General features: G+C 41.6%; 1 protein-coding gene across 3 annotated transcripts in view; it reads right to left on the reverse strand.

Annotated features, from left to right (window-relative positions):
- Positions 1-11,290: 11,290 nt before the first annotated feature.
- Positions 11,291-23,122, reverse strand: part of MAP4K5 (mitogen-activated protein kinase kinase kinase kinase 5) — a 293,565-nt gene continuing 281,733 nt past the window's right edge. For all 3 annotated transcript variants that reach the window (XM_033950939.1, XM_033950938.1, XM_033950937.1), the window contains 3 exons: positions 19,886-19,956; positions 14,117-14,172; positions 11,291-12,461 (listed from right to left, as the gene is read on the reverse strand). In XM_033950939.1, the coding sequence (XP_033806830.1) occupies positions 12,374-12,461; positions 14,117-14,172; positions 19,886-19,956 (215 nt within the window). In that variant the 3' untranslated portion in view covers positions 11,291-12,373. The remainder of the gene's footprint in view (positions 12,462-14,116; positions 14,173-19,885; positions 19,957-23,122) is intronic.

Here is a 23,122-nt window from a genome sequence, read left to right on the forward strand (position 1 = left end):
CTTGCCTAGGGTGCTGAGGCTGTAGCTTTAATTACTGCACCACATTTTAAGGAATAGCGTCCAGTCTGATAATATTAAAGGCTAGAAGGCAGTGGTTTAGTAAGAGATGGGGTGGGGGTAGACCGCTCTGAGCGCTGTCTTCATGCCTCCCCTCCCACCTCTTAAAATGTTCACCATCATGAAGAGCATCTTGCACCTGCTGCTTGCGGTAGCCTCGGCTTCCTTCTAACATCACTTACTGGTCATAGGACCAGGATGTGATTTCAGAAGGGAGCTGAGGCTAGCACAAGCAGCAGGTGGAAAATGATGCTCACACCAGCAAACATTTCAAGAGGTGCAGGGGGTTTCATCATCCCTTACTACGCCACTGGCTACATGCTTAATGAGTTTATCTGGGATCCTCAGGAAGAAGCCTAGTTTCAATCCTGTTTGTTCTTGAAGCCACTTTTCACTTGTGTGCAACAGGACAGGCAGCTGCTTCACCCAAAGACAGCCATGTGGCTTCTGCTGCTTTCCCTCATTGTACAAGGTAAGCAATAATATTCTAACATTAAAAATCATTGCATAAAGATCTGTAACTTATACAAAAAAATAGGCAATAGTTTTAAATACATATTTACCATAATCCTTTTCCTGGGCCAAGAAACACTGCAATTGTATTTCTAGTATTTGCTACAATGTTAACTGGATCCATTCCAGACTGCATTCTCATAAAGCATGAATATTACTTATTTGCTAAAACCAGAGACATTTGGTATGAAAGTCTGTGTTTTAAAGATCAATCCACTAGTTCACTGTCTCTGATTTTGCTTTTCTTGCAAAATAACAGATTCCCCTCTTTTTTATGCTCCTCTGGTCAGTGGTATAGTAAGGGAGGGGGGGGGTTGAGCGGTGAGGGCACCAGTACCTCTCTGCTCCCCCCCCCCTGCCATGCTCACACCCTCCCTTCCCACCCCATACTTCTTTAAATCTTTGCCAGCGTGAGCAAGTTCTGAGGCCTAGTGCTCTTGCTGGCCTGGCTCCCCTCTGAAATCACTTCCATGTCACAGGGGCCAGAAGTGACAATCAGAGGGAAAGACAGTGTGAGCAGCAGGCAGTAGAAGCTGTTCATGCTAGTAAAGATTTAAAGAAGTACGTGTGTGTGTGTGGGGGGGTGGGGGGGGAGGACGACCACCGCCTTGGGCACCTCCTACCCTCACTCTGCCATTATCTCTAATCCAGTGGTCTCAAACTCGAACCCTTTCCAGGGCCACATTTTGGATTTGTAGGTACTTGGAAGGCCGCAGAAAAAATAGTTTCTTATTAAAGAAATGACAACGTTGCATATCCAAAATGTGGATTATCTGAAATTATCAGAAGCAATTAAAGAAATATTTATAAACTATAGTTTATAAATCTTTCCTTAATTGCTTCTGATAATTTCAGCCATACACAGCTGAAAGCAGTGCAACATGCAGAAAGTGAAAACTGCAAGAGACAAGATTTTGAGGCCCTCGGTATTATAAAGAATGATTCTTAAAAACTTGTGCCTTAAGTATCTGGCAGTTGCGTCCGCAACCGCCTTTGGCTCTCACCTCCTCCAGTACCGGACACACGCACAAGCTGCACGGCCTCCAATGGTAACCTTATGTTCTGGAACATTGCCCACCTCACTGCTGTAACCTCACGCAAGCGCTTAACTACATCTGTACGTGATTGTAGTGTGGAGAGGACAATTGCGTATAGACACAGGAAAGTGCTTGCGTGAGGTTACAGCAGTGAATGTTCCAGAACGCGACTACCGGACACTTAAGGCACAAGTTTTCCATAAAGAATCATCTATCTAATAAAACCCTAAGCGGCACATGTGCACTCCTATCTGCATGTTCCGTATGTCCGTGGCAGGCAGGAGTGTGCATGCGCGCTTAGCTGTGGCGGTGGCCCATTGATGGAGGCAGGAAACACGCTGCTACTCCTCCATTGCCAGAGAAACGTCACTATGGCTGGCTGTATTGCACCGCGAGGAGGTCGTTAGGAAGCGGGCAGGTGCTGACAGCGGCCGTCGCGTGCAACGAATTGGTGCTCGGGGGCAAGGAAAATGGGAGACGGGCCTTAATGGCCTTTCGCGAGCTAAGGTGGCCAAATTCTAATTTAGAAACCGGCGATAGGCAACACGCCGGCAACTCCCCCCTTACTCACTCTAAGCCACTTCGTCCCCCCCCCCACCAACGCACCCAAACCCCCGTTGAGCCTACCATCCAACCCTCCCACCGCGAGACAAACACAAACCTCCGGGCTACAGCAGCTCCACAGCATTCTAAACATTCTGCTTTCTACTATCTTGATTTTCTCTGCCGCGTCCCTAATGACATCATCAGAGACGCGGCAGAGGAAATCAGGACAGTAGAAGGCCGCAAAGCAGAATGTTTAGAGTTCTGTTGGGCTGCTGCAGCCTGGAGGTTTGTATTTGTCTCGCAATGGGGGGGTTGGCTGCATGGCAGCAGTAGTGGCGTGGGGGGGGGGTAGATAGAAACATGCTGCAAATGACGAATTCTGCTGGAGAATGGGGGGGGGAGGGTAGAAATGAAAGGTTCTACTGCACAGGGGGATGGGAGACAGGCAGGCTGGCTTTGGGGGAAGGGTGTGGGTGGAACAAAGTCTAAAAGGCATTGAGGGGGGCATTGAAAAGAGGCACTGTGGGCACTGAGGACACAGGACGGAGGCACGGGGGGGCACTAAGGACACGGGAAGAAGGCACGGGGGGCACTAAGGACAGCACAGAAGTACTGGGGACACTAAGGACATGCGAAGGAGGCACTGGGGGCACTAAGGACATAGGAAGGGGCACTGAGGGCACAGAATGGGACACTAAGGACATGGAAGGCGGCACTGGGGGCACTAAGGACATAGGATGGGACAAAGAAATAAAACCCAGACAGACATCTACTCTAGCACCCGTTAATGTAACGGGCTTAAACACTAGTTCTTTATAATACCGAGGACGTCAAAATAGTACCTGGCAGGCCACATGCAGCTCCTGGGGTGCGAGTTTGAGACCACTGCTCTAATCAAACTGAACAGAAGTGGGGAGGAATATGGCTGTGTATGAGAGACTCTAATGGTACTGAAATAATCATGCATACTGTTGAAAATAAGTACAAATTGGGATAGAATTTATCTATTTAACACCCCCCTATTCTCTTACTTTATGCACAGAAAAACAACTGCTCTCCCTCACCCTTTTGTTGTTTTTTAATAAATGAAAGATCAAGTTCATTGTTGACTGGAAATTCGTTAATCTTGGTTGGCATATTTGTATCTCTATTCAACGAACATAGACAGTATTTAAGGTAATTAGTGGTTGCCAGTTAGGGTATTATAAATCCATATGAATTAATAAGGAAAGTCCCAGTTAAAGCATTAAGAGGGCATTCATAGAGAAACATGCAGCGGTGATGCTTAGAACAGTGGTCTTTATTAATTTTGAAGTTGGAGCCACTTTGGATCCAACTGAGCTTAAGGAGAGCCGCCAACTATCTTCCCATGCAAGGCTGTGACACTGCTGACCAGTGTGTGTCAATAACATCTACCCCCACAACTCTGTCTTCAAACTTTTTATTGTATGTGTGCTGAAGAAGGTAGGCATTTCCAAATGCATTTTCTTCATCGGCTGAAAAATGCCTTCTCCTTCTAGCATGTGAATTTTCCTCCCATCCACCTTCCTCTGTATCATGTGCTTGGGTAGAGAGACAAAGACTAGCAGAAGAACTGCCAGAATGATGAGGGCGGGCCCAGAGGACTTCATTGGACTGAAGAACACTGGCCCAGAGGCTGTTTTTCTTTTTGGCTTAAGTTCTATCATTACTAGTACGTAAAAAGTTTCTTTAATGTGCAATGTGTGTTGTTATTTGGTTTCCTCAAATATTTTGCCTATATTTGCAAATCTGTTGAAACTATAAGGTTGCAGGAACTCTTACTGGCAGGCCCTCAGGTTTTCTTGAGATTAACACACAGACGCTGTAGCAAAGGGAGAGAATTTTACAGTAGCTTTTTTTTGTAATCATATGGCAGTTTGGCAGCAGTTTCCTACATGTCTTTTCATACTGCTTTGTGTGCACAAAAGATAATTTGGTTGAACATTTAATTTTCTTTCTTTTTTTTTTTTTTAAATCTTTATTCATTTTCAAGTCTTACAACAAGTGTATAATATTCAAACAGAAAATTTTTAAACAAATCACTTGATAATCTTACTTATCCTTAAAATATATAAATATAAAAGAATCCCTTCCCACCCACCCATTTATTAATACTAAAACAATTAACAATTATTATCTTTCCCAATCCCACCCCCCCTATACCTTATCTAATACCAAGGTGTTTAAGATGTCTGATCATTAGAATAAGTAATCAATGGCCCCCAAATCTTTTTAAACTTATGATAATTGAAGGAGGAAGAACATTAATGTTTCGAAATGATCTGCTTCCTTAACTTCAGAAGAGACAGTAACCTTACATTATAATTCTGGCATTGGGATATTCTCTCACCATATATTATGACCTAATGTGATGCAGAAGTGCCTGCAAAACAAATACAAAAGTCCTGAGTAGTGTAAACAGGTACAAGTGAATTTTTTTACTCCATCAAAAATTTCAAAGACTAGGGGACATTCAATGAAGTTACAGGGAAATACTTTTACAATCAATGTGAGGAAATACGTTGTCACTTAGAGAATAGTTAAGCGGTGGAACGCATTGCTAGATGATGTGGTAAGAGTAATTAACGTAGCTGGTTTAAAAAAAGGTTTGCTCAAGTTCCTGGAGGAAAAGTCCATAGTCTGCTATTGAAAAAGACATGGGGGAAACCACTGCTTGCCCTGGATTAGTAGCATGGATCGTTGTTACTATTTGCGTTTATACCAGGTACTTGGCATACTGGGCTAGATGGACCATTGGTCTGACCCTCAGAACTTACCGTGCTTTTAACGATTGAGGTTAAACCAGTTCATTTCAGCTATCAATGCCCAAAATGGCAAATTGCGGTCTTTTCCATGTTTTGCAGCAGCCTATGTAAATGGATTACAACAAGCTCATCAGTATTAAAATGAGCACTCCAATCGCTGTCCAGATGATGCACAAAATGAAGCACCAGTTTTTAACGCTCTAAAATCAGCAACAGGTCCGGAGGTGCCAGTAGCATTAAAAAAGCACAGCTTCTTCTTCTTTTTTAATGGGCATAGATATTTAATATCTGTCTCCATTAAAATTTTTAAAAAGTCATGCCGGGAACCCCCAATGGCTCCCTTCCCCTGAACTTTAAAATGAAAAAAAGTTGGCAGGCCATTAGGGATGCCCACTCCCTCCTACTTTGGCTACCAGGACCCACCAAGGGCACCTCTAGTCAAACTGAACAAAAGTGGGGAGCAATGTGGTTCTGTGTGTGTATATGAGACTCTTCTAGTACTGAAATAATCATACATGCTGTTGAAAATAAGTACAAATTAAGACACCAACATACCGCAAGATGAAGCTTTGGAAGTAGTAGAAAAGATTCTACAGGTAGGTGACAGACCTTTTCGGGATGCACTTGAATTTTTGGTGACTTTAACATCTTTGGCCTTATCACAATTATTTTCTTTTGTTGATCAAATGTTTATGCAGAAAAGAGGTATAGCTATGGGGGCTTCCTTTGCTCCCTGTATAGCCAATTTGTTTATGCCAAAGTTTGAAAAAGAAAAAAATAATTACAGGTCTACGGTTCCCCATATTTTCAATGGGTATGATGCTGGTGGCGATACATAAGATGAAATCTTCCTTATCTAGAGGGGGGACAGTGGAGTTACTGAGACACTATATAGATAATTGAACCAGTATTGTTCAGCAATCAACTTTGATCTGCTTTAGAATTTGGAAACATTACCATTTCTGGATATTCAAGGTGTTTGGGCCAAGAACATTTTGAAACATTGGTTCATGTGAAACATATGGACTGGGAACATATTACTTCATTTTTATAGCATGCATTCCTTTTGTGCAATTTATCCGTTGTCATAGGGTTTGTTCGAATAGGAAAGAATATCAGGGACAGGCAACTGGGCTAGCCTAGAGGTTGATGGATCAGGGATATCAGACACAGGTAGTTTAGTCCCGGGAGAGTTTGAGAGGGGTGGCATCTGGGAAACATACTAAATGTGGTCACTGTTCTGTGTGTGATAACATGTTGGAGGTCTCTGCGTTTCAACATCCACAGACTCAAAGTGTTTCCACTGAAAGCAGTGACTTGTTTGTCCACACAATATGTGTTTTGATATGTTCCTGCAATCTAAGTTGTGCGAGTCAGACCTCCAGATGGTTGAAAACCCATTTGATTGAACATAGACATTGGAACCTCTTGTGGAACATGATTTTTAAATGTGTCATATTGGAACAGCTGATGATCTGCGAGAGATGGTGCAATATTTGCTGATGTTTGAGAAAAAGAGAAAGGTGAATTTTCATACTTCAGATGATAATACCCAGGGGTTTAAATGCCATGGTGGAGTGGAAAGTGTTCATGTGATTGGACTTTGTGGTCGCGTCTGCGATGATGTCATGATGCTGGTGTCTGTGAGCTGGAATGCCATTATTGAAACACTCTGTGAAAGTTATGCTTCATGGATTTTCCTTCCCTGACGATGCTTGTGGTGAAACAAGGTACCAGTGTTGGGACTTGGCAACGAGCAGTTTTGAATGCTACAACTTTGGCTGGATTTCTTTCACAGCTAAGTGGACATATTTTACTACATTTGACTTGAAAGAATTAACAACTTGATATAAATATATTTAGTGAAACATGGTGTTCACTGAGCATAAGAATGAAAACAATTGTTGCAAAATAAACAGAGTGCTATGCTTTTATAACATTTGGAAGGCTCTGGATAACTCTGCCTGGTGAATTGTACAATTTTTTTTGTTGTGTCAACATGATGTTACTATTTATATATTTATTCAAATTAACCTTGCTCTCACATGGAATTTCAGATTGCATACATTGTTGTAGCAATCCTTTTATTATTTTTATTTATGGAAAAAATTAATAAAAAAATAAAATCACAGCAAAAGAAACAATGTGAGAACCAACACGCACTTGAAAAGTTAAATACTGGTGTGCCCTACACTGTATTACTATACAGCTTTATTAGCAGGGCCAACTTAACCAGTGTGGCAGCTTCTGAAAGGAGCAAAGAGCTGCTGCAGCCAATGCAACACAATGGGTCCGAACAACCACAAACCAAAAGAACCATGCACTTGCTTTTACCTGCATGGAGGGGAGTAATTTTCAAATAGGTTAAATGTCTAGCCCAGTATCGCACACTAGTGTGCCTTTTGAGATTTTAAGTGTGCCGCGGCTCACAGGGCAGGAAGAGAGGCTCTGGCACCTGTGTCAGCTGACTTCTCCTACCGTCGCGTTGGTCGTGTATCTAATGGGAGTGCTGCCTTCCTCGTCTCCGCACCTCCGGACCAGCAACGGCAACTCTGTGTGCTTTTAACTTTGGCACACAGCTGCCACAAGCAGTCGTTTAGCCCGGTTTCATCAGGCAGCCTCGGGGCCTTTGTTAGGCCGGCCTGCATCGCATCCTCGAAGTGGGTCGGCCTAGCAAAGGCCCCGAGGCTGCCTGATGAAACTGGGCTAAACTACTGATAGTGGCAGCTGTGTGCCCAAGTTAAAAGCACACAGTGAGCTGCCGCTAGCAGTGACAGGAGAGGTATTGATGGACAGGGAAGCGAGAAGGGGTACTGCTGGACAGGGGGAGCAGGGAAGAGGTACTACTGGACAGGGGGAGGTAAAAGGAAGGGAGAAGAGGTGCTGCTGGACCTGGCAGAAAGGGAGGGAAAGGAAAGGTGCTACACACTGGAGGGGAGGGTGAGGTAGTGCATGGGGAGAGAGCATGTTGGGTTGTGGGGTGGAAAGGAGGGCTGCCACTCAAGGATAGAGGCAAGGACAGAGAGAAAAAGCATGCAGGAGAGAGAAAGTGTTGGACTCATGCAGAGGGCGAGATGGATGGGGAGGACAGAAAGGAGGGAAGGAGAAATGTTACACTCTGGGGAAGGGGGAGAGGGCAGAGAGTGAAAAGTTGAACTCATGGAGGGAGAGAGAGAGAGAGATGTTGGTTGGGGGAAGGAAGGAGGACCAGAGGAGAAGCATGCAGGAGGAAGAGAGAAAAATGTTGGACTGTTGGAAAGGAGGGAGAAATGTTGGACTGGGAGGGAGGCCTGAAAGGAGGAAGGGAGATGGACTGCAGGGGGAAGAAGGGAAAGAGAAATGTTACACGGGGGGGGGGGGAAGGAGAGCTGACTAAATGAAGGGAGAGATATCAGACCAGGGAATAGAAGGGAAGGAGGTAGCGCTATAGAAATAATAATAGTAGTACTGTAGTAAAGAGAGATGCCAGATTATGGGAAGGAGAGAGATGCCAGACTGGGATGGGGAGAAAGGAAGGAGAGAGATGTCATCGGACCACTGGTGGGGGGGGGAGGAGAGAAGGAGAGAGATGTCATCGGACCACTGGTGGGGGGGGGAGGAGAGAAGGAGAGAGATGTCAGACCATGGAAATAGGGAGGGAAGGAGAGAGAGATAGTAGATTTTGAGAAGAAAGCAGAAAAATGGAAATATTGAATATTAATGCCAAAGATAGATGCAAACAGAAAGTGAAGATGGAGAGAAAAACAGTCAGTGGATAAGAAGGCCATGGAAACATAGTTAAAAGCACAGAAAAATAAAGTCACCAGACAACAAAGGTAGGGAAAATAATTTTATATATAGCGATTGAAATGTGTCAGTTTTGAGACTTTATATCTGCTGTGTATATTGTGTGTATATAAAAAATGAATAGAAAAAAATTACATTACAATTAGTAAAGTGGGTAGGCTCTGGGGAAGACTTAGGTGGGTCTAGGATGGAGTTTGGGAGGTCTGTGGTTGGAGGTACTCAGTTGATATTTGTTAGACTTCCCTGCTGGAACGCCCTACTGGCATTTCAGGGCCTGTCTGGAGGGCCTCTGTGCAAGCGTGGATGTCAGTGTGATGTCATCACGGCGACATCCGCGCACTTCTGGGTGCCTCGAGCCGTGGCCACTACCTTTAGTATGCCCCGGCTCAAAAAAGTTTGAGAGACACTGGTCTAGCCTTATGTATTTATTGTTAAAATAAAAAGTTTAACATTTAAAAATATGACATCTAATGGAAGATTAGGTTCTTACCTTTGCTAATCTTCTTTCTTGTAAACAGGAATATCAGTCTTGACCAATAAATATTTACCCTCCTTTAGTGTGAAGTCTATAGAGAGCCTAATTTACATATTCTTCAGCTTTTCCTCTCTGGGCTCTGCTATATTTCCTCAATCAGTATCAAAGCAGTGAGTCAGCCCTAGAGTGGGTACAAAAAGAGAGAGAGGGGACACAAGCCTGTTCTGCTCAACAAAAAACAGCATAAAACATTTTGCAACTCATAATGAGATGAAATGAAACTTGTGTGCAACCTGCATCAGCAATTTGAAAGTTACTCAATTTTGTAAATTTTACATTACTGTAATAAATTCTTCTCTTCCCTATCTGTAAGGGACGGTGAAGTAAACAAGACATCTGATCCTCCAGACATGTCTGAGACAGAAAGCAGGCTAACGAATTGACAAGACAGAGCGGGTGTCAAGACTGATACTCCTGTTTATAAGAAAGATTAGCCAAGGTAAGAGCCTAATCTTCCATTCTAGTGCAACAGGAATATCAGTCTTGACCAACGTGACATACCAAAGCAGTCCCCAGTGCCTGGAAAGCTATTAAAACTGTATACACTGAGTTTTGAACAATGCAGTAAGTGAAAATTTGCATTAGAACTAAACCATGTCATGCACAGTTGTAAGAGAAGAGCTGCTTTGGAGTTTTGGAGAGGTTTTAGAAAGATCTTCCAAAGAGTGGGCAAGTCACTTAATCCCCCCCATTGCCCCAGGTACATTAGATAGATTGTGAGCCCACCGGGACAGAGAGAGAAAAATGCTTGAGTACCTGAATAAATGAATGTAAACCGTTCTGAGCTCCCCTGGGAGAACGGTATAGAAAATATCACTAATGAGTAGTGAAGTTGAAAGCACGGATAAAAAACATTTTCCTTAACAAAATTGAAATTCTATTTACATACAACCAATGGCTGATACGTTGAAACCCTCAGCTCAGTCTGTAGCGGCGGCTACGAAAGCAAATAGAATGTTAGGAATGATCAGGAAAGGAATGGAAAACAAGGATGAAAACGTTATAATGCCTTTGTGTCGCTCTATGGTACGGCCGTAGCGGAATTAGAAAAGGTGCAGAGAAGGGCGACGAAAATGATAAAAGGGATGGGACGACTTCCCTAGGAGGAAGCGCTAAAGTGGATAGGGCTATTCAGCATGGAGAAGAGACGGCTCGGGGTAATATGACTCAGGTCTATAAAATACTGAGTGGAGTGGAAAAGGTTGATGTGAATTGCTTGTTTACTCTTTCCACAAAGTTGGACAAGTTCATGCTAAACTGGTGAGACTGGACTCATTTGGAGCACTGGTCTTGACCTTGGGGCCGCCGTGTGAGCGGACTGCTGGGCAGGATGGACCACCGGTCCGACCCAGCAGCGGCAATTCTTAAAAAAAAAAAAAAAAAAAAAAAGAGTGATACTAGAAAAGCTGCCTACAGCATGTACCATTTGGAACAGAAAATATATCTATGTCTATATTTAGGACAGGATGCTTCTTAATCCATCAATAAATTCCTCAGTTATTGTTTAATTCAGTGCAGTTAAGACTGTTGTTAATTCAGACCGGAATTGTCATTGAGCTTAAAATAAAGGTAGGTAGATATGCCACTTGAAAGTACCATCTTTTTCTTCAAGCAGGGTAAGAAGGAAGAATCCCTCCATCTTGTTCCTCCTACCCCACCAGATCGGCATTGAGATTCCCAATGACCAAAAGCTCCACCCCCTTCACATCAGGCCCAGTCTTTGGCCCTTTAAAGGTCCAACAGTCAAGGAAACTCACCTGCAATAGGTCTGTAGTTGGAGGGTTTGGAAAAAATCAGCATTTTGAGTTTTAGGTATTCATCTCATTTGGTGTGTTAGATGGCCTTCATGGAGTGAGGCATTGAGGAGTGTTAGCCACTAAATGATGGCTTCAGGTGCATTTGCTAATAGATTGTTGGGGACAATGTCTAAAATACTGTCGCTTATAGTTTTAATAGCTTTCTAGATAAAGAGAAATACCAAAGTAGTACAATTTATTTCTGGACAAACTGTAGTGTAAATACAGAACAGATTGCAATTAACAAATAGCCTTTTATTCATCATACTGTTTTGTTACTTACAAATGTTATATTGAAAATAAACATATCCCAAGATCATGCCCAATATATGGGCACCAATACTTCTCAAATGTAATTGTTTCAACCATATTTGAAGTCTTTGGTATGTACAATAAGACAATTCAAATGTTTTTTCTTTACATACATAGTTTTAAAGAATGCAAACTGCTTGATACAGAAAATAAGTAATATCCTGGTGTCACCATCACACAAGTAAATAACTGCAGATTAGAGGAAGGAACATCAACTATTAAGATATTAAAATGGCTTTAGAATACTTCATTTGATTATATCCTTTTAGCAACATTATCCATATTTTCATACTTCTGTAATATATCCTAGATTCCCTTTAATGGTACTTTTCCAGTAAAAGCTATTACAAAATACTCTGTCTGCTCATAAAACTGCATTTATACAGAACAATGGAACGTACTATATCTAAAGGAAACCCCCCCTAGAACCCCATCCTCTTTTATACATGTTAAGAAACTGTAAGCTGCTCTGCAACCTGATCTCTCAAAAGTTAAGGTACATTATCCCACTAGCAGCAGATTAATAAATAAAGATTAAATATTCTATTTTACAGATTACAACCTGGCAGGCTCAAAAATTAAAAGCTTCTGTGGATATCAAACTCCTAAACAATTTTTTTTTTTTTTTTTAATTCAGTGAGTTAAGACTCTGTATAAAATTAAAAAGTGCCAACACCATTGTTTGTTCATACACCAAAGAAATAATATTTAAAATATTATGGCACCTTTCTTTTTCTTTAAAAGGTTTTGATTTCCTCTAATTGTAGCTTTTATTAAGCAAACTTGATAAAACCAACCACACAGTGGCAAGAAATAGAACAGCTGTATACAGCTTAAACCAAAAGGGAATCCTATGAAATACATATAGCAAAACAAAAAGCAAGCCATAATCCACTGTGCAAAGAATTTCCTTGAAAGGGACCTTTATGTTGGAAGTAATATGTTCCTATGTCATTTCCACATCATAGTACTGTTTCCATGTCATTTGTCACATCATAGTCCTATTTAATAACTGTTTTCGTGGCCAGCCAAGATATAAAGATTGCTGTGCGCTGTTGGGTACTCAGTTGGTCTACTCTCCAATACAACGACTCTGTAACAAAAGACAAGTTTTTATAGAACAAAATATTGAATCCAAATTCTGAATGAGATTCTGGTTAGAAAGGAAGTTATCACAAATTAATTTGTTTTAAACTGGATTGCAGTACTGTATACGTTTTAATGTAAACCGCTACGAAGCTTCTTGAAGCCATATGGTGGTATATCAAATAACAATAACCAAGATAAAGATTTCAGTACAAAAACTGTATACACATTATTAAACAACTTTTTACAGTAGAGACTCAGTTAACCAGCATCCATGGGGACTGATAGATACCAGATAAATGTAGTTTCTGTTTGCTTAAGAGTTACTATTAAAAATAGGCCTAACAAATACTATACCCCATACTATGCCATACCATAAACTGTTCCAGACAAACTATTGAATGTGTGGTAGACAAAGCGTGGGCATACTCAGGAAGTTTACACTTAAATTTCTGCCAGAAATTAATTTATTTTATTTTTTTTGCTGGTTGCTTGAGTTCTGATTAACAGAGTCTACTGTATTATGCAAAGCATTTATAAATGTCAGCATCTTAATATTTTTTTAAATGGTGAATGTGTCCCAGGAGATTAAATATTTAATGGATTACATTCTTGAAACTCTAAAGCAAACAGAAGTTTGCCATAACTAGAATTTGTCTTATACCAAATTACTGAGCAGCATAGGGAACCAATTGGTAAAATGAATTTAATAAAGCATTTACATAATTTATACGTGAAGACTATTTTTTTAAATCATCCTAGTAATCATAGGTAGCAGAACCACTGTTCTTGCCCCCACCTCAGCATTTCTTTCACTCTCTCTCTCTCCAGGGCGGATGATCCCAAGTTCATGCCCCCTCCCTAACGGAACCTCCTTTCTTGCCCCCCATTAGCATTTCTTTTACTCCCTCCCTCCAGGGCAGATGATTCCAAGTTTGTATCCCTTCCTTTCCAAGTTCGTGCCCCTTCCTTCTGTAACCCAAGTTCTTGTCCCAATCTCAGCATTTCTTTCACTCCTCCCTCCATCTATGTCCCAAGTTCACCTCCAACCCTCTCTCCCGTGTCCCAATGCCACCATCCAGCCAACAATTGGTAGGAAGATCCTACGAACTGTTTTCCTACGAATTGTCGGGCCATGCATAGGTCATCATTAAATACCTTAGAGAATCATGTTAAACCTGGGGCTTTGAAGTCTTGACGCCAGCATTTCCTTTTCCATCCTAAATGAAAATGCTAATAGCAATGAACTTGCTCACAGAAGCCCAAGAGTAGCCCAGTTACTTATCTGTTCTAGAACACAGCACAATAGGTGGTCACCATCGCAGGCTTGGTGAGCAAAATATCCTCACTCAATAGCTTACTGATTTAGGTACTGAAGGCAAAGGTTTGCAGCCTTGCAACAATCCCTAAAATTTGAGTGAGCATCGTTAAAGATTTATTTCTTTCCTCAGAAATGCTACCAAATATTAGTACAAATGTATGTGTGGATATATATACATATTAAGGTAAAAATATTTTTGACAAGACAAGGCAAGATTTGATTAAATTCAATAATTCAATATTTTTATGTCATAATTCAACTCTTTGTAAGATACATATGCAGAACTGAACTTTGGATATTAAAGGGGAAACTTTAAATAAAATAGTATTTTGATTTTATACCTGTCTGATCCCAACAAGCGGAAAACCCTAGTTTCATCAGAAATCTCCTGGGTAACCTGCAGAAACATTAATGGTGAAATTAGATTTCAATTATATTAATAAACTGCACATTCTAGTTCAGACTTGGGTTTGGCAAGAAGCTGTAAATTTTCCTAGGTAGGCCTCCTGGTTTTGCTGTCCAGGTCAAGATGGAATAAAAAGTTCCGGACCCAGAGAGAAAAAAACTATAAGTAGCTGTTCTTCTAGTGCAGCCATCTTTCTACTTTTTGGCGTGTATGTTTGACTTAGGAGAGAATGAAGGGAGCTGTCAGTGATAGGGATGGTATCCAGGGTGATGGGGTAGTGAGGTGAGGTTAGTTTGAAAGAAACAATTCCCTAACTGCTATGTTTCACTGTACCTTGTTTCTATGCTGCAGAAGCTCAAACTGCTTCTTCCATAGATATGCATTATATGAGAATATGCATTATGTGAGAATATTCAACACCTAACTCTACTAGATGTTCAGTCATCTGGTTATCTTAATCAGACAGCTTATTAACCAGATAGTCACTGAGGGGAAGATTCTGAAAATTTTAATTTGGTCGCTAAACTGCTTCCAGCCGGTTTAGCGTTCATATATTTTAGTGGCAGATTATCAAAATGGCTTATTGTGGTCTTTTCAGAGCTTCCTAGCAGTTAACGACTCTGCTCCACAAATGTATTACAAGGTCATTAATATTTAAATGAGCACGCAAAGCGATTCTGTATTATTGCCAGGTGATTCCACAACATCGTTGTCCTACATTTGTGAACAAAATTTTCCAGCAGGTCTGAGCTGTCATAGTCTTACTTTCTGGTCATTGCCCAAGCGCTGATTGGCTCAGGCATTGACAAGAAAGTAATGCTTGCAGCTCAGACCTGCCAAAAAATTTTGCCGCTGCCAAACAACCACACACCCCTAGCAGGGGGAGGGATGCCCACTCCCTCTTACTGCCAAGTAACACCCCACCCCCAACAGCAGAAGGGATACTCATTCCCCCCCTGCAACACCCCCTGGCAGCATGAGAGAAGCCCACTCCCGCCTGCCACCAAGCAACATCCCCCATCTGGCAGTGAAAGGGATGCCCACTTCCTATCATCATTAGTGATGATATGAAGGCAGCCAATCAGGTGGAGAAAGCCTCATCTAAAGCTAGACAAATGCTAGGTTGCATCCGGAGAAGCTTTGTCAGCCGAAGGCCCGAGGTGGTGATGCCGCTATACAGGTCCATGGTGAGACCACATCTGGAGTACTGTGTACAGTTTTGGAGGCCACACTATCGGAAGGATGTGCTAAGAATGGAATCGGTTCAACGATTGGCCACCAAGATGGTCTCAGGGCTCAAGGATGTCCCTTATGAAGAACGACTAGGTAAGTTGCACCTTTACTCTCTCGAGGAACGCAGAGAGAGGGGTGACATGATAGAGACGTTCAAATACGTTACTGGCCGCATTGAGGTGGAAGAAGATATCTTCTTCCTTACAGGCCCTACGGCGACAAGAGGGCATCCGCTGAAAATCAGAGGCGGGAGATTCCATGGTGACACTAGGAAGTACTTCTTCACCGAAAGAGTGGTCGACCGTTGGAATAATCTTCCACTTGAGGTAGTTGAGGCCAGTAACGTGACTGATTTTAAGATCAAATGGGATCAACACGTGGGCTCACTTCAAAGAGGAACTTAGAGGGGAGGGTTATTTGAGTGGGCAGACTTGTTGGGCCGTAGGCCCTTTTCTGCCGTCATATTCTGTTTCTGTTTCCTCCCACCACCAAACAGCAGCCCCTCAACAACCACCTCGTGCCCCCCCCCCCCCCCTTGTTTACGAAGGCCAGCTAAAGGGATGCCGACTCCTTCCGGCCAGCAGACCCGCCTCTTCAAAATGACAGGTCTTCCCCTCCCCGGTGCATCCTGGGATGCGCCGGGAAGGGGCCCAAGGTTCTGATTGGCTCAGGTTGCTTAAGGCCCCTCCTATTGGGGGAGCCTTAGGCTTCTGAGCCAATCAGGGACTTAGGCCCCTCCCCAGATGCGCTGGGAAGGGGCCTAAGGCTCTGATTGGCCCAGGGGCTGGGGGCAAAGGGTTTTCAGAGGCCTTGGGGGGGTGTTGGGGGCTGTTTCTTGGTGGTAGGAGAGAGTGGCCATACCTCCCGCTGCTGGGGGGGGATATCAGGGGTTGTTTGGTAGTGGGAGTGTGTATCCCACCTGCTGATCTTCGATTTGGGGTCTCTTTATTTTTTAGGGTTTATTAACAATAGGCACATGCAAATTTAGTGACCCTCCGCAAACCTCTTTTGCATACTTTTTTTTTTTTTCCCTCAAAGAATGGCTCGCCTTTTTGAAATTGCTACATTAGTGGCCGCAATAGTGGTCCATCTGATTTTACTGACATTTGAGACTCTTCCCAGGAATATCAAACTCATGAAGTCCAGAATTTTCAGAAGGTTTTATAGACTATCCCAATTCTCAAATCAGTAATGGAACCCTTCACTCTCTCTCACATACACTAGCTTTATGGGTGTTTGAGCACCCCAATATGTTCCCCTGTAAATTTGTATATTTGGGGCAGCAAGCTCCATGCTACAGGAAGACACAGGAAAGAAGTGCTTCTGTATCCTACTTATTGCTCCCACCTCCCTCTGCAGCCTGTTGGCTGGCTGTGTTTGCCCAATAGACTGCAGGGGGGAGGAGGGAGTTTCTGTAGACTAGCAGTTACCAATGGGGAAGGCAAGTGCAGCAGATAGACACTGACAAAAGGAACAGATAAATTCAGATAAGATACTTAAAATTGTCATGATAATAAAGTTATCAAAGTAATACCTATAGCAGTTAAGTACCAAAAAAAACCACAAAAAACAGAGGTACTGGGAGAAAAATGAAGGGAACAAGGAAAAAAAAAAAAGGTTCTGGGAGAAGAATAAAGGGGCAAGGAAGAGGTAAAGGGAATGGAAAGGGGTCAGTGCTAAGGACCGAGATTGCTGCTCTGAAATGCAGGAAGAGGCAGAAAGGAGCTGTAAAGTGAAGAGAGGCTGGGTGAAGGGAGAGATATAGACATAGGCTGTGAAGATGAGATGTTTTATATTGAATACTTTATTTTGTAAACTCATATCTGTAAAGCATGTGTAAGTATAAAACTTGTGCTGAAAAGGGAAAGTGACTTTAGGCTGTAGCTTAAGAGGAAATCATGTGCTGAGATTGTAACCTTGGACATGTGAATATGTAATTAAGTAGAGATGATGTCAAAATGGCTATAAAAATCAGAGTGTGTAAGAGAACAACAAGGGCATGTGTTACCTCATGGTTACAACCCTCCAAGTACAAATGCTCTGTTATCTTTTTACCTAATAAAAAGTTCCATCATTGAAAAAATGTTTTTCAGCCTTTATACTTTCTTCTCCTATTGTTTACTTGCAATTTGTTGGTACAGGTATGAGGAGTCCAGTCTCAGAAAAGGAACCTAACCTTATCCCTGGTGGGTCTAGTCTAGTCACCTTGATGGGACCAAAGCAGCCTGTTCTTGTCAAGAACCATAGGGTAAAGCTTAATCATAGTCTTGGCTGCCCTTAGAGAGCATTCTGGAGACTCCCTTTGCTCAGTGATGTCTGGGTGTGCGGGGAAAAAAGTAGTTTGAGCATTTGTATTGCTCATGTCTGTGCACTGAGAGGCTGACGGTTGTTCCAGTTTCAATTCCCATCCGTAATTACGTGAAGCATGGTAGCTGACTTAAAAAGCCGTTGCACTTAGGGATCATCTCCCTGGTTGAGTAGGACTATTGCCTCCTGACCTCCAGTCCCTGAAAAGGAACCAAAGTCCTCCAGGCAAGAAACTGTGCTCTGGGACAGTAAAGGAATGGAGTTTGATCTCCAACCACCCAGCCCTGGACCACTATCAGCAAGCAGCAAGGAGGTCTCCTGGAGAGGACTCTCCCCAGTCCAAGGCCGGTGCGCTTGCAGGCAACACAGAGTGTCCCAGCCCCATCACATAGACTTTCCATAGGAAATTAATGAAATCTGGTGTAAACTCCTGAACAGGAGGCTCCATTGACCCCTGCAGGACCTCAGACTCGCTTCTCATGGACTCCACCACTTCTAAACACTTGTGCTTCATAGACTTGCTCTGGTAGGGATTTCTTCATTGCCATCCAAACACCTTGCGGTTCCCCAACCCTAGAGGACTCAGAGGAGGTTAAGCCCAATGCTCCTGTCCTATCCTTGCGTGCCTCATGGTACACGGATGCTCCTCGGCTAACCGTCCAGCACAATACCAGCACAATATAGGGGTAGAGCAGCCTGAGGAGTCCATCCCAATCAATTTTGAGCCAAATCGAGGAGTTTTGAGGCAGATGGAGGCTTTAAAAGAAAGGTTGTTTAAAATCCAAGATGGCTGCCTGTAGCAAATTTGCACCAAAAACAGCCTCTGGGGGTTCCACTGAAGTTTAAAAAGCTCAGGGAAAGGGGTTTTGGAAGTGGGGGAACCCTAATTCTGGCCCCAGAAACTCTCAAAAATCTTTTTTTTTTTTTTAAACACCCCCCCCCCCCCCTCTGATTTTCTACATAGGGAATAATGGACTATACTCACTGTGCTATACTGGTGCCTGCCTTGACAGCTTTCCTGCAGTCTGACTGATGTGAGATGATTTTCTGCCTCAAATTCTTTCCAGAATGGATCCAAAACTGGAGATCTTTGGGCTGCCAGTTGGACTGGACCTGACTGAGACCTCAACCCCCACAGATCCTCAGGCCTCAATGGGGGGGTGGGGAGTAAAAAATGCAGCCAGATCCCTGAAACCCAAAGAGACTCACAAAGAGGCCCCACAGCCTACTTTCAAATGTCTAGTAAATCAGAAAATGAGCCAGCTCCCAGGGGTCCACGACCTTCCAAACTGCATCAAGCAGGCTAGCTCAACAGGTACACCTGGGGGTTGCTCTGACAGCAGAATACTGCCCATGCAGAATCTGTGTCCTCTCCCAGGCAGAGCTGCCCTATATTGGGACCCTCTAGGCATTGAAGCCTCCCGAAACAGATTAAAAAAATACCCAAAAATGATAAAAAAACAAACAGAGCAGATCAGAACACACCTTCCCAGTTCTCCTGCACAAGGAAAAACTGAAGAGGGCTCTATACTTCACTGGTGAAGGAAGAGGGGCTGAAACATGCGATTGTCATCCTTCCGCAACAATTTGCAACCAGAGGATATTCACCTATAGTACAGATTCCTATGTTTATGTAACAGAAATAGTAGTAGTAGTTACTTAAAAGGATCTGGTGACAGACTATCTACCATGACAAGCACTGTATTCTGCTTATGGATTCTTGCTGACCATTCTCACCCTCTTCTGAGGTTAGGTTGGTGAGTACTTGGATTAGGACTCTCTCAGTGTTTGGCCCAATCCAACAGAATGCTTTACCACAGACACTCAGAGCAGAACTGGATACATTAAGATTGAGGATGGGAATTAAAGCTTTATTATTTGAGACCTACGAGTCTGGTCAGATGAAAACAATGTTTGAAGCTCAGCTTTCAATTAATTTAGTTTTGCCTCTGGCTTTTACTATTTCTTTGTTTTGGATGATATATATTACAAGCTGAACTTGGAGATACTATATGCTGCCATGAGTGGGATGTTCCCCTACTATAGCAACTTAAAACATTTTATAAATAAAACATACAAGTTCTACAAGTCCATTCATCTAACATTTCTGATATATGGTTTGAAAGGGGGGGGGAGGTGGAAATCAGCATTTGGAATAACTTACCTCATTTGACTTGAAGTTTTTACCTTGCATGCCATGCTTCCAAAAAGCTAATACACTATCTTGAAGGCATACTACAAGAAAAGATAAAATGTAAATAGTATATTTGCTTTGATTCCTTCAGGTATAATTTACAATTGTGTAAATGGATTTTAAAGTATTAGCCCCAAATTAAAATTCCACATAATTTATGCTTACAGTGAAAAAAAATGTGCTTGACTCAGTACATGAAGAGATAAAACTGTAGAATAAGTATAATGACATACAGTAATGTAAGCTGATTAGCAGGACTGTGGAGTTGGTATACCAAATTTTTGACAGACTCCTCTATTTATATTTATTTTTTTACTGTTCGACTCCTACTGATATACGGCTTTAAATTTTTTGATCTGGATCTAAAGTACTGGTAAACATACATGCATATTTTATACACACATACACATTATACCCCCGCGTATTCACGGTTCAGACTTCAGATTCAGTCACTCGCGGTTTTTTCCAATTCTCCCAGGTCATAATTATTTCCACTCGGAGCCTCTTTAAAAAAGTCCCAAAAGCACAAGACGGCAGGAGGCAGAGCAGATCGGCAACCAACTGCAGATGGGCAGAAGTCCTCAACAGCTCCGGTGAGATCCAAGTAAAAAAAAAAAAAAAAAAAGGAATAGTTGCGAGCCGCTACCCCTGCAGCCCTCTCCCGGCTTCTGATCCCTGCTCCTAAACCACATCCAATATTCGCGGTTTTTCACAATTCGCGGTCACTCCTGGAACGCAATCCCTACAAATTTTGGGGAGTACTGTATATATTAAACTATACACACACACCTCACATATTGTACACACACATACAGTATGTATACATATTCCTTTGTTTACCAAATTACTGGAAGGTTTAGTTAACTTAGAATTAGTAAGTTATTTGGATAAATTTAATATCCTTAATTATCATCAGTCGGGATTTAGAAGAGGATACAGTACTGAGACCGTCCTAATCTCAATGTTTGATTACCTTCATGGTCTATTTAGCAAAGGCACTAGTGCTTTAATTCTTCAGTTAGATCTTAGTAGTGCCTTTGATCTAGTTCTAGTAGAACATGAAATATTGATGAGTTGTTTAGACAAAATAGGACTTTCAAGAAGGGTTCGGAACTGGTTTCAAGGTTTTCTGAAGAAAAGATCTTATCGAGTGGTTTGTGACGGTAATTATTCTTATTCTTGGAGCAACCCATCTGGTGTGCCCCAAGGTTCTCCGCTATCACCCACTTTATTCAACATCTACATTTTCTCTTTAGGACATTACAGAGTTTAAATGTAAAATTTTATATATACGCAGATGATATCTCTATTTTAATTCCTCTAAACAATTTTACTACTGAAATTTTAAATCAGATATCGTCTTTTATGACTCAGATAGAACAGTGGACAGTTAATTTCAAATTGAAACTTAACACGGAAAAGACCAAACCTTTCTTGGCTAGTCCCAACGATAAAATAACAAATTCACTGCTTCATCTTAATGGTCATGACTACCCGATTACTAAGGGCTCCTTTTACGAAGGTGCGCTAAGCGTTTTAGTGCAAGCACCGGATTAGCAAGCACTATAGCGTGCGCTAGCTGAAAATCTACCACCTGCTCAAAAGGAGGCAGTAGTGGCTAGTGCGTGCTATTCTGCGCGTTAAGGCCCTAGCGCGGCTTTGTAAAAGGAGCCCTAAATCTATCAAAATTCTGGGAGTCACACAAAATATACTAACTCAGTGGTAAAAAAATGCTTTTTTGCATTGTGGAAACTAAGAACCATAAAATATATTTTGATCCTTTATCGTTTAGAGTATTGGTTCAGGCATTCATTTTATGTATTTTAGACTATTGTAACATCTTCTACTTAGGAGCGCCCAAAAATTTTTAAAGGAAATTAAGGATAATTCAGAATCCAGCTGTCCGACTGCTTTTTGGTTTAAAAAAGAATGACCATATTAGCCCATACTATCGTTTATTTCATTGGCTGCCTTTGGAGGCAAGAGTACTCTTCAAATTCTCCTGTATCTGCTTTAAGATGTTATCGGGATTGTCTCCAGTTTACCTTTTTCCTCATTTTGTGTTGCATAGGCCATCAAGGGAAACCAGAAATTTTTACTTATTTGCTTATCCAAAAATTAATGGGTGTAGATATAAGACCTTCTTAGATTGGACCCTAATGTTTCAAGCAGGTAGACAGCAATCTTGCCTAGGTAAATGTATTCAGCAAGCTATGTCATCTTATTGCTCTTTTCAGAAATTAATTAAGACCACTCTGTTCGATAAGTTTATTACTTAATGTTTTAAATTTTTTATTCATTTTCATATATCAACAAGTGTAACATAGAAATTTTAAAAGATCACATAAAACATACACTTGAATTCCTTTCATGTATCACTGTAAATACAATATATTATTCTGTATTTATAAACAATACCTAAAATATCTGTATTACCTAATATGTATAATTCTTGTTAAAATTTAAACCCTTCTTTTCCCTCCCCTCCCAATACACATAACAATTATAATAAAAATAATGACAAATATTCTATGAGATAAATTAAATAAAATGAATCCCACCCCCTCCCTTCTTAATAAGATTTTTATTATGGGAAAATGATTTCACTCATTACAGAAATCTGCTAATGGTCCCCAGATCTTCTGAAACTTGCCAAAATAACCTCTCTGTGTTGCTAATGCATGCTCCATTTTATATATGACATACGGAATTCCACCAGAAGTTAATAGTTTAACCTATCATAATTTTTCCAGTTATATGTAATTTGTTGTACTGCTACCCCAGTCAGTATAAATAAAAGTTTATTACTTAATGAGAGTTTTATTATCGGAACTGTATTTCACAAACATCTGTATTTTTACTGCATTATTGTATTTTGCTTATATCCAGCTCTTTTTAGTGTAAACCACCTAGAACTTTTGGTTATGGCGGTATAAAAGAATAAAGTTATAACTTTATTCTTTTATACCGCCACTGTGTGTGTGTGTGTATATATATATATATATACACACACACACACATATATACACATACACACATGGGTTGATTCATAAGTCATGGCGGAAGTGACGTCATGCAACTAGGAGCTTTAATTCAGGAGCCATTTTGATGCCAGTAGTGGATGGAGCAGGAACAAATGAGAGCTTGTCATGGTATTTCTCTGATGCAGCCATAGATTGGCGAAACAAGAGCCTTGTTGGAAGTACA

Source organism: Geotrypetes seraphini, chromosome 7 (genome assembly GCF_902459505.1).
Source record: "Geotrypetes seraphini chromosome 7, aGeoSer1.1, whole genome shotgun sequence".
Classification (NCBI taxonomy): Eukaryota; Metazoa; Chordata; class Amphibia; order Gymnophiona; family Dermophiidae; genus Geotrypetes; species Geotrypetes seraphini.